Raw genomic sequence first — 12,144 nt, 5'->3', positions numbered from 1 at the left:
TGACAACGACAAAGGCATCATTTCATATTGCACGGGAGAAGACAATGGTAGACCACTCCTGTATTTAACAAAGAAAACAATATGGACAGACAAGATAGAATGGTTGTCAATGTAGTACCAGATGATGTGCCCCTCAGGTCAGATGATACTCATGCTACTGAGGAAAAGCTGAGGATCTCTCAGAGTACCGATGCTGTTTATAACGCGGTTAAACTAAAGCCTTTTGGACATCTAGAAGCTGATGTTGCAATGCGGGGAAAGAAAATTTGAAGCTGCAAAGACAGAATTACAATGGAAATGTGGAACGTAAGCAGCATGAATATGGGAAAGCTCGACTCAGTGAAAGATGAAATGAATCGACTACAGATTGACATCATGCCATCAGTGAATCAAAGTGGTCTGGAATAGGGCACTTTCGGATAGAAAATCATACTGTTTACTATTCAGGACACAAAAACCAAGGAAAGAACAGTGTTGCTTTCATAGAAAGAATATGCTAATTTGACAAAGAGGCACCTTCCAGCGTGGTGATACTCTTTACTTAGCAGGGGGAGAGTAACTGGCCCTATTCACTCCCAGTGCAGCATCCCTCCAGTGCCTGTTGCTGGTGTCTGTCTTATGTTCCTTTTTAGATTGTGAGCCCTTTGGGGACAGGGATCCATCTTATTTATTTATTATTTCTTTGTGTAAACTGCCCAGAGCCATTTTGGAAGGGCGGTATAGAAACCAAAATAAATAAATAAATAAATAATATAGCAATGATAGTATTTGGATACAATGTGGTCAGTGACTGACAAATATCAATTAGATTTCGTGGACAACCCTTTAACATGACAGTTCTTCAAGTCTGTGCCCCAATGACTGATGCAGAAGAGGAAGTTGATGAGTTTTATGCTCAAGTTCAGTCTGAAATGGACAGAACATGCAAGCAAGATGTGATGCTGGTGGCTGGAGACTGGAATGCCAAAGTTGGAAACGGTAAAGAGGAAAACACAGTTGGACTGTATGGCCTAGGAAACAAATGAAGCAGGAGAACAACTTATTGGTTTCTGCCAAGCCAATGATCTCTTCATTGCTAACACATTCTTCAAACAACCAAAACACGGCCTATATACATGGACATCACCAGATGGAGTACACAAAGATCAAACTGATTACCTTGGGATTTTTTTTAATGAAAGGCAGTATATAAATTTAACAATAAATAAAACAAACAATAAAATATTGAAGCAAGGAAGTGGAAGAGCTCAGTTATAACAGCAAAAATGTGGCCGGAGGCCAATGGCCGAACTGACCACCAACTGCTCATGTGCAAGTTCCAAGTCAAGCTAAAGCAGGGCGGGGGGAGTCTATCCAGCTGCCATATGATCTTGAGAATGCACCCACCATTTTCAAGGAGAACATCAGGAACTGCTTTGAAGTTCTGAACCTCATTGATAGGGAACCAGAGGAACTGTGGAATGAAATCAAAGAGATTTTTAAGGATGAATGTGAAAAGAGACTGCCAAAGACCAAGAAACAGAAGAAAGCAAAATGGATGTCAGAACAGGCGTTGGAAATTGCCAAGAAGAGGAGAAAAGCCAAAGTCAAGAAAGATAAAGACCTCAGGAAGGAACGTAATAGGGAATTTCAGAAAGCTGTTAGAAGAGTCAAGGAGCAACACTATAATGACATCTGTAAAGACCCTGAGGATGGAAATAAACACAGAAAAACAAGGCGAGTTTCCCAAAAGATCTCTGAACTCAGAAGGAGGTTCCAACTTCGAATTGGTATGTTAAGGGATGCCAAAGGACAGATAGTAACTGATTCAGAGAAGATCAAACAGAGATGGAAGGAGTATACTGAAAACTTCGAATTGGTATGTTAAGGGATGCCAAAGGATAGATAGTAACTGATTCAGAGAAGATCAAACAGAGATGGAAGGAGTATACTGAAAATCTGTACAGCAGGGACGTCAACATCCAAGATACGCTAGAAGATATTCCCTACTTGCAAGAACCGCCCAGAGACGAAAGTTTGGGGCAGTGTACAAATTTGATAAATAAATAAAAACAGACTGGTTCTAGATTGGCAAAGGAATAAGACAAGGTCTCCCTTCTCATTCTTTCCTCAACATATGCTGAACATATACTGAGAGAAGCTGGATTGGAAGAAGATGAGTGTGGTTTTAAAGTTGGAGGAGGATACATCAATAACCTATGCTACGCTGATGACACCTCTCTGATAGCTGAGAATGTGGATGATCTGCAAGCTCTAGTAAGGAAGGTTAAGGAGCAAAGTAAAAAAAATGGAACTACAACTAAATGTAAAGAAGACTAAATGACAACGGGTACAGCAACCAGCCTCAGAATTGACAATGAAGACATTGAAGTGGTGGATAGCTTCTGCCTTTTAGGATCGACCATCAACAGGAAAGGATCCCACAGCCAAGAAATATGCCACAGACTAGCAATTGGTAGGGTAGCAATGAAGGCCTTAGAAAGGATATTTAGATGCCGTGATGTGTCTACACCTACAAAGATTAGAATTGTTCAGACAATGGTTTTCCCCGTGACACTCTATGGGAGCGAAAGCTGGACTTTGAAGAAGCAAGATAGAAAAAGCATTGACGCTCTTGAACTTTGGTGCTGGAGAAGACTTTTGAGGATACCATGGACAGCCAGGAAAACAAACAAATGGATCCTAGAACAAATCAATCTACAATTTTCACTCAAGGCACAAAAGACCAGGCTCAAACTATCATACTTCGGATACATTATGCGAAGATCCAACTCCCTTGAGAAGTCTATAATGCTGGGGAAAGCTGAAGGAAAGAGAAGAAGAGGACGGCCAGCAGCAAGGTGGATGGACTCGATTACAACAGCAATGAATGCACCACTGAGAGACCTTAAATGCCAAGGTGAATATGGATCATCCTGGAGAGAATCTATCTATGTGGTTGCTAAGAGTCGATACTGACTTGACAGCACTCAACCAGGGCAGACCCTGATTAGCTAGAAGGACAAGTCATGCTTGCTACCACAAGACCAGCTCTCCTCCCTTGACCACCTTCTGGAAGGACAATTGAGATGGAAGCTTTTTCTGCGTTACAAACATGTACAGGTGAAACTCGGAAAATTAGAATATCGTGCAAAAGTCCATTAGTTTCAGTAATGCAAATTAAAAGGTGAAACTGATATATGAGACAGACGCATTACATGCAAAGCAAGATAAGTCAAGCCTTAATTTGTTATAATTGTGATGATCATGGCGTACAGCTCATGAGAACCCCCAAATCCACAATCCCAGAAAATTAGAATATTACATGGAACCAAGAAGACAAGGATTGTAGAATAGAACAATATCGGACCTCTGAAAAGTATAAGCATGCATATGTATTCAGTACTTGGTTTGGGCCCCTTTTGCAGCAATTACTGCCTCAATGCGGCGTGGCATGGATGCTATCAGCCTGTGGCACTGATGAGGTGTTATGGAAGACCAGGATGCTTCATTAGCGGCCTTCAGCTCTTCTGCATTGTTTGGTCTCATGTCTCTCATCCTTCTCTTGGCAATGCCCCATAGATTCTCTATGGGGTCAGGTCAGGCGGGTTTGCTGGCCAATCAAGCACAGTACACTGTATACTTTTCAGAGGTCCGATATTGTTCTATTCTACAATCCTTGTCTTCTTGGTTCCATGTAATATTCTAATTTTCTGGGATTGTGGATTTGGGGTTTTCATGAGCTGTACGCCATGATCATCACAATTATAACAAATTAAGGCTTGACTTATCTCGCTTTGCATGTAATGCGTCTGTCTCATATATCAGTTTCACTTTTTAATTTGCATTACTGAAATTAATGGACTTTTGCACGATATTCTAATTTTCCGAGTTTCACCTGTATATCCTTTCAAGTATGAATTCTTTCATGTTGAATAAGGCAGCTACTATCCAAGCTCTTTCCACACTTCAGGCATTTGTATAGTTTTTCTCCTTTGTGAATTTCATGGTGTTTCTTAAGATTTGAGCTCCAAATGTAGCTCTTTCCACACTCCATGCATGTATATGGTTTCACTCCCAAGTGAGTTCTTTTATGATCTCTAAGAGCTGAGCGCCAAAGGAAGCTCATTCCACACTCTAGACATTTAAATGGTTCCACTCCTGTATGAATTATCTGATGTTTTCTAAGATCGGAGCTCCATCTGAAGCTCTTTCCACACTCCAGGCATCTAAATGGTTTCTCTCCTGTGTGAATTCTTCGGTGTTTCTTAAGATCTGAACGCCGACTGAAGCTCTTTCCACACTCCAAGCATATAAATGGTTTCTCTCTTGCATGAATTCTTTGATGTTCTTGAAGAGCTGAGCTCCAACTGAAGCTCTTTCCACACTCCAAGCATTTAAATGGTTTCTCTCCTGTGTGACTTCTTTGGTGTTTTTTAAGAGCTGAGCTCCTACTGAAGTTCTTTCCACACTCCAAGCATCTAAATGGTTTTTCTCCTGTATGCATTTTTTGATGTTCTCTAAGATTTGTGCTCCGACTGAATCTCTTTCCACACTCCAAACATATAAATGGTTTCTCTCCTGTGTGAATTCTTACATGTCTCTTAAGCCCAGAGTTGCAGCTAAAACTCTTTCCGCATTCCAGACATTTATATGGTTTCTCTCCAGTGTGAGTTCTTTGATGTTTAATTAGGTCTGAGTGCTTACTGAAGCTCTTTCTACACTCCAAGCACATAAAAGTCTCCTCCCCATTCTCCATTCTCCAGTGACATTTAAGCAACAATTTATAACCGATGCTTTTCTCACATGAGAGGGGGTTCCTCCTTTGCTTTCCCTTCTCTATTTCTACTTGTATTGGTGTTTCCTGGCAGTCAATAGCACGAACAGGAGGAGATTCATTCTTCCTCTCCTGATTTAATGTTGTTGCTTTTCTCTGTTGTGCTTCCTTTTTACATCTCGCTCTTTCTACTAATGATCCACATGCTTCTCCTTCATTCTTGTTTTTCCACCAATCACCCGCTAGAAGAGAGTGAGAGTGAGAGAGAGAAGCATAGTTTAGATTTCATTGAGAAAAGAAGTGTCAGATCAAGCAATAACACCAACTAATTGCTACTGCAGATGACAAAATGGACTTCAGAACAGGAAGTAAAGCATGAAACCCATCTTCCGGTTGGTGTAGAAAGGTGAACTATGGAAACACGGGTTTGGCTTCCCATCCAGCCATGACGTTTATAGGGTTGCCTTGTGCAGTTCCTACATCTCAGCTGAATGTATTGAGCAAGATAGTTTCACAGTATAATGGAATAATCCTACCATTGCTACCATTTACAGGGTAATCCCATCGTAGCTGCTCGAAACCCTTTGGAAGAAGGCCAGCTTACAAGAGATATGTCAACAGGACAGAGAGCTATTAGCGCAGAGGAAGAACAAGCAGCATTTGTATTCAGAAGGTCTCAGACTTAATCTTCTACACATCCAGTTTAGGATTTTGGTATCAGGGATTAGAAATCCTGTGTGAGACACCCTGGGAAGATGCTACCAATCAGCACAGACAAGATTCAGTTCAATGCATCACCCTACAGAACTTTCACTTCTTTTGTATGGTGAATAATTTCTCATCTAGGATTGACGTTTTCTTCAGGATTTGGAGCCCACCTGCCAAATTACCCATTTCCCCAATTATAGCTGATCCTTCTCGGTTTATGTGTTGGCTTGTCAGAAGGATGTCAAAGAGATAGCCCAAGGAGTTCATTACGACTATCACCCCAACCATCCCGGCTAGGGATGTGCACATTCCGTTCAAGTCTGGACTGGACTCAGACCAGTTCGGTCCGGCACCCCTGCGAAACCACACCCTCACCCGGATCGGTCAGGGGTGGGATGGGGTTCGCAATTTTGCCCACTAGATCTTGCCCGCTGCTGTAGATGTGCAGTTGGCCTCTGCGAGGCCTGGCATGGCCCAAGGCCTCACAGAGGCCATTTGCACATGCATAGTAGCGGGCAAAATGGCTGCCGCGCCAATCTATAGAGGCCTGAATGGGCCGAAGAACCGGCTGGTTCGGCCAGAGGGGGTCATGACCGAGGCTGGAGGGGGAAGGGGGAACCTTAGCAGGCAGACACACACACACAGAAACCCCCGCGGCCTAGAGAAAGCCCCTCGAAGGGGCTAGAGGTGGGGGAAAAAGTTTTTTAATTTTAAAAAAATTGCGAACCCCCTGAACTGTTGGGTTTCAGTTCGACCCCAAATGGGTTTGGGGTCGCACCTGTTTGCACACCCCTAATCCCGGCCCATTCTCAATATCAAAAGCCCCTTCACGGCATGGTTCGGCTGCAGCCTGCATATCTTCACCAAATTGCCTCCATAGCACTAATCCCAAACATGAGTGCAAGCTGGAAGAGGGTCCAGTAACAATTCCAAAAAAGCCAGTCGGTGATGCTGTATTGCAGGATTTCTTAACCTTGGGCCTCCAGATGTTGATGGACTACAACTCCCATCATCCCCAGCCATGTCCATTGTGGCTGGGGATGATGGGAGCTGTAGTCCAGCAACATCTGGGGGCCCAAGGTTAAGAAACCCTGCTGTATTGCATAAAGCAGAAAGCATCGGGAGAGGAGATCTGGTCTTGTGGTAGCAAGCGTGACTTGTCCATTAAGCTAAGCAGGGTCTACCCTGGTTGCACATGAAAGGGAGACTAGAAGTATGAGCACTATAAGAGATTCCCCTTAGGGGATGGAGCCACTCTGGGAAGTGCAACTAGATTCCAAGTTCCCCCCCTGGCAGCATCTGCAAGACAGGGCTGAGAGAGATTCCTGCCTGCAACCTTGGAGAAGCCGCTGCCAGTCTGTGAAGACAATACTGAGACAGGTAGACCAATGGTCTCTCAGTATATGGCAGCTTCCTATGTTCCTATTAGTCCAGTGCCAAAATGAAACTGCTCTTCTCTCAGCTTGGCTTGAAATTCAAGTTAGAAAAACAGTCTTGGTGAAAAGGTCAGCAGGGCTCAAACACAGGGAAGAGAAGCACTTTCTCATAATATTCCACATCCTCCCTAGGCAAGCCAGCAAGAAGCCCCTGATAGCCAAGTCTAACACTTCCAACCACAACACTTCCAACCACAGGCTGCTGGATAAGTATTCCCCCACCCAGCAGAGAGTCCCCACAATCCTGCTACAAAAATACACCAACAAGGAATGCTGGGTAACAAGCAGGCAGCAGCCATTTCTGGAGAAAGAGGGAGCCTTACCCAGAGAGGCCACATTCTGCCTATTCTCCTCCATGACTGCTCTGTGCAGGGCTCTTTGGTTTGCATCCAGCAGAGCCCACTCCTCCTCCGTGAAATGCACAGCCACCTCCTCAAAGGACACGGCACCCTGAAACAAGAACATATCGGACTCACAGGGCAGAAAACAGTCCTCGCAAATCTCTGAGGATAATTAAAATGAAGCAGCCAAGGGTCCTTTGACAGGATTCTTGGCCTCTTGGCCTTCCTAGTGGGCAGATTCCAGAGAGGCAATGATTATTTCGGGCTCAGAAAAAGACACCCTGGCTGTCCCCCACATGATCCCTCTCCTACCTGATCTGGTTGGGTAGAAGCTGTTTCTTCATCCACACAGGGGAGCCATGAGCTTGTCAACACCTCCAGTGGTCTTCCATGAGCTAGGAGAGACAAAAGCGATCCTTTTTTGTAGAGCAATACATTGTTACATTAGGAAGCATCACATGGGGGATGAGATCTGAAAGAGTTGTTTGCTTCTGTCCCTTCCCTGCAAAAGGACTGATCCCATGGACATGTTTGATTGTTTGTTTGATTGATCTATGTAAACTGCTTTGAGAACTTTGTTTGATGAGTGGTATATGAATATTATAGTAGTAGTCATCATCGTCTGTACTGTGCGACACCCATGGACATATTTCTGGCAGGGAGCAGCAGTTCTGCGAGGAGAGGGGAGAAGAGGAGCAAAAATCACCCCCCAGTCTCCTTCCCCGCGTGCTTCTCTGCCCATCAAGCCTGCAGGGCCACTGCTCTAAAAGCTCCCTGCTCCAAAGCAGCTCTCATCAGGTTGACGGTCCTCTGTCCATCCCATCAGCTGTGGACTATAAAACAGGTTCACGCAGTACGACATCCGGCCCGCAAGGCCTTTTCTCTTGGCCCGCGACTCGCCTCCTGAGCCCTCCATGGGGCTCACTTCCCCCCGCCCCCATTCACTTCTCCCTACCAGCTCCTGAGCCCCTCGGGGCTGGGAGCTTCCTGGAAATAAGGCTGCATTTGAGCCCTGAAGAAGATACAGGGCACATGTGTGGCCTCATTCAGTGCAGGCAGGTGCTCTATATCCCTTTCAGGGTGCACACAGGCCCTCCTTTCCAGGAAGCTCCCAGAAGCAGCGAGGGGCTCGGGAACTGGTGGGGAGAAGGGAGCGGGGGGCAGGGGAGTGAGCCCCATTGAGTACATACTTCTTGCTCAGCCAATGGAGGCAAGGCAAGCTGGCGGGCAGGCAGTCCTAAAGGTCCTGCACTGCCTCGCTCTCTCTCTCAGAGGCATGTGCCTGGGGCAGCTGCTGCCGGCTGAACCAGCAAAGAGAGCATGTGGGTGGGAGCTGGTGCTCTCCCTCCTGAGCCCCTCTGCCCTCCTGATGAGAATGATGGCACACATGCACACTCCGTCTCCATCAGAAGGCATGTGCCCCCTCATTCCCAGGCCCCGATGGAAGCGAGGGGAGCCAGGGCAGCAGAGAGGGGGGCCAGGCAGCGCTCTGCTCACCTTCCCAGCCACCCGCCCTCCTTTCCAATAAGCTCCCAGCCCCAACTGAAGGAGGACAGGGAGGCTTGGGAGTGGGGGAGGGCAGATGGAGCAACCCTGCAGAACGCACCGCCTTGCCCTTGCTCCTGTGGATTGGTGCCCCCACTTACGCTCCAACTGGATTCCTCAAGTCAATTAATTCCTAAGTTACAACTGGATTGAGGAAGGAATGACTCTGCTGGGATATCCACACCATCACCCCGCACCCCCAGCCCCATCTCAAATAGCTGCAAAAAATCCACATTTGAGGTTATTCAATTAGGGTTTTGTTGCCATAAAGGTTATGAATTTTAATCCAATTTAATTTGATTAACCATGGCCTGCAAAAGCTTCTAGAGTTTAATTTCAATGAATTTCAACTTGATTTAATTCAATTAATTAATAAATATTAAATTTTAATAATCTTTGCCATAAATTTAGGGTCTAAAAATTGACCTCAACCCCTGCACACCAAGTCATGGTTTCAGCCCACCACAGCATTTGAGTTGTGCACCCCTGCTCATCCCCCCAGACAGACTCAGGTTGACCAAGAAATCGCCCTTTTTAGGCACATGGGATTAAGGGAGACCCAGCAGAAGTGGGATCCATTATTCCCTACCCAGTGAGGTGGCATCTGCATGATCCTCCTGCAAGCTCCCTCCGTGCAGCATCTTCGGTCTGGCGTCTGATAGAGTCTTCTCTGCCTCAGAAACATAGAGGTTTGCTTCTGCTAATGGTCCCTGCACCTGAAAAGCCAACAGAAATCCCAGGCAGGGAAGGGGGAGGCAGGGTTTAGAAAGGCAATAGTAGGGGAGGGTGAGTGGAGGGAGGAGGATTGGGATACTTCCCCTTGCAAGGGCAATGATAGAAATCTGGGCAAATTAAGAACATTTCTCCTTGCTTATATGATTTTCCTTGCTTATATGATACATGAACATAGAATGAAGAGAACTCATTTCATCTCCCACCCACTCTCTCACCTGCTGCTCTTCCTGCTTCTTGGCCTCTGCCTGGCTCAGGAGGAAACCTTCTGCCAAGGCCACTGCCTGCGAACTGGTCTCTGCTCCACATTCCCTCACCCAGCTCTCCATCTCCGGGGGCAGGATGGCCAAGAACTGTTCCAGGATCAACAGGTCCAGGATCTGGTTTTTTGTGTGTTGCTCTGGTCTGAGCCACCGACGGCAAAGGTGGTGAAGTCGGATGCAAACCTTTCGGGGCCCCTCAGCCTCCTGGTAGCGGAATTGCCTGAAGCGCTGGCGTTGTACATCTGAAGGGAGCGTGTCCTCATGCAGGATTCCCTGCAGAGCCCTTTCCCAGAATTCCTCACCGCTCCCAGCCTTGATGGTCTCTGGGCCACCTGAGTCTTGCATTTCCATCTCCAATTCTGTGATCCAAAGGCAGCCTCTAAGAAGGCTGAAGTTGTTTTATCCACAGACTGGTCCTTGCAGCAGGAACTGCTGTTATAGGTGAGGCCACTGAGTTCTGCAAAGCAAAAACATGGTTCTGTGCTTGAAGTAGAACTCCCCCAAGTCATGGAAATATTTTACTAAGGAAAAAGGATCATTTGCACTCCTGACAGAGCCTTTTCCCTACAAGAAAGGAGCTAAACACTCAAAGGGCCCCTGCAGAATGGAAGGAGTTTCCTTTCTTTGCAAGTCACAGACCAATGCAGCGCCTCCTCCCCGAAAAGGCTGGCTCTGTGTCCCACGCTGCCCACAACAGCCCTTTTCCTCCTCCTCCTCCAGGGACCACTGTCTGCCTTTCCCATTAGGGCTTCAGTCTCCTCAAAGCCTCCTTCTTTTGCAAAGAAGCTTGTCTTGGGAGGAACTGCCGAGGGATCATCAGCCCCACAAAGGCCACCGCCCCATGAGCAGCATAAATGTGGGGCTGACCCTCTTTCCCTCTTCCGCCCCCCCCCCACTTCTTGGGCTTTGCTCTCCCCCTGGGGTGGTTCCACCCGCTCACTAATTCCTTGGCCTTCTTTATAACTTCCTCTGCTTAGTTTGGCTAGGGGTGGGCAGGGTCGGTCGGTGGGTCAGTCCCACGCCCTTGAGGCCCTTGATTCCGTGGCCTCCATCCTCCCCCCTCCAAATACACACCGAGGAGCTCCCCGAATCCCGGAATTTCCCAGGGAAGGGTTCGGGGCAGGAGACTGATGCTGCCAATCCGGATTCCTTTTGTCCTCTCTAGGATCCACGTCTCTCTCGGCTTAACTCTTTCCTGGCATCTCAGTCGGGAGTCAAAGTGCGGCTTCCTTCCCTACCTTGCCCTTGAGAAGAGGAAAACTGTTCACTTGGATGAGGGGCGTTTTAACTCTCAGAAGCCAAGCCAGGACTCTGTGGGATCGAACCTCCCGCCAGGGATGTCCTTTGGGCATGGCAAGCAGGGCCACCGCCCTGGCCCCGCTCTTCTAACCCCCATTAGAATTAACTGGAAGGGGGTCCTGCACCCCACCAGAGCTCCCTAAGGACAGCCCCCACCTGCCAGCCCCAGGGTTGATGATGCCTCTTTACCATTTACGCGACAGTTAGAAATGCAACAGATGCAGCTTCCCCCCACCATGAAAGCACTGTGATCCTCAGCATTGGAGTCAGTTCCTCTGCATTTTCCTGAACTTTCAAAGTGTTACTTTTCACCCCACTCCTGTTTTTCTCCCCAACTTTTCTCCCCCCATCTTAAAAAGTGTTATGCTGTCCCTGCAAAAAGTTTCCCCCCTCCCCCCAAAGTGTCTTTCGCTGTTACCTCAAACACACAGGGCCGGACTGGGGGCACTGAGAGGGCGCTGGAATGTATGTGGCGAGGGCGCCAGGTTTTGAGCAGAATAGGTAATTAAGGGTGAGAGTTGGGGCGCAGGGGCACCGCATGGGTAGGGCGCACCAGGAATATGCCCTGTTGACCTAATGGCCAGTGCGAGCCTGCAAACAAATGAAGTTAGGGATTACTCCTCCAGGGTTCCCTTTGTCTGCAGCCCTGGTGGTGTGGCAGGTGGGTGAGAGGGCATGAATCCTAGCTCACTGCTCACATCAGGGAAACCAAAGAGAGGCATGGTGCCCTCCTGGGCTAGGAGGGAGAAATGAACAGGAAGCCCCCGTGGGGTGAGGAAGGGTAGTGGCGGGCAGGAAGGCCTGTGGGGTGGCAGATTGTGGTCAAATGGACCATATGCCATTAATGCATTAACAGAGATTTGTGTGGAAGTTGTTCTTATATATGTGTAAAGCAAGCATGTATACCATAGTAAAAGGAGGAGGAGCGTGAGTTGTCAGGCAGCATTAGAAGGGGGGGGGGTCCAGATGGAGGGAGGCAATCAGTGAGAGGAGGAGGGTGGGATTTGTCAGGGACAGTCACTAAGGATTGGGTGGTGGTGGTGGTAGAAACATGGTATAAGCAC

At 47.3% G+C, this 12,144-nt stretch overlaps 1 protein-coding gene across 1 annotated transcript in view; it reads right to left on the bottom strand.

The window, feature by feature from the left end:
* LOC128343903 (zinc finger protein 850-like) overlaps positions 1-11,369 on the bottom strand; it is a 37,133-nt gene extending 25,764 nt beyond the window's left edge. Inside the window, exons 1-6 of the mRNA XM_053293335.1 lie at positions 10,856-11,369; positions 9,737-10,238; positions 9,376-9,502; positions 7,554-7,636; positions 7,224-7,350; positions 3,894-4,998 (exon numbers count right to left, since the gene is read on the bottom strand). Coding sequence (XP_053149310.1) covers positions 3,894-4,998; positions 7,224-7,350; positions 7,554-7,636; positions 9,376-9,502; positions 9,737-10,132 — 1,838 coding nt within the window. The 5' untranslated portion in view covers positions 10,133-10,238; positions 10,856-11,369. The remainder of the gene's footprint in view (positions 1-3,893; positions 4,999-7,223; positions 7,351-7,553; positions 7,637-9,375; positions 9,503-9,736; positions 10,239-10,855) is intronic.
* Positions 11,370-12,144: the final 775 nt, after the last annotated feature.

Source organism: Hemicordylus capensis, chromosome 2 (assembly GCF_027244095.1).
Source record: "Hemicordylus capensis ecotype Gifberg chromosome 2, rHemCap1.1.pri, whole genome shotgun sequence".
NCBI classification, from domain to species: domain Eukaryota; kingdom Metazoa; phylum Chordata; class Lepidosauria; order Squamata; family Cordylidae; genus Hemicordylus; species Hemicordylus capensis.
This window is presented reverse-complemented; position numbering and strand designations above follow the sequence as displayed.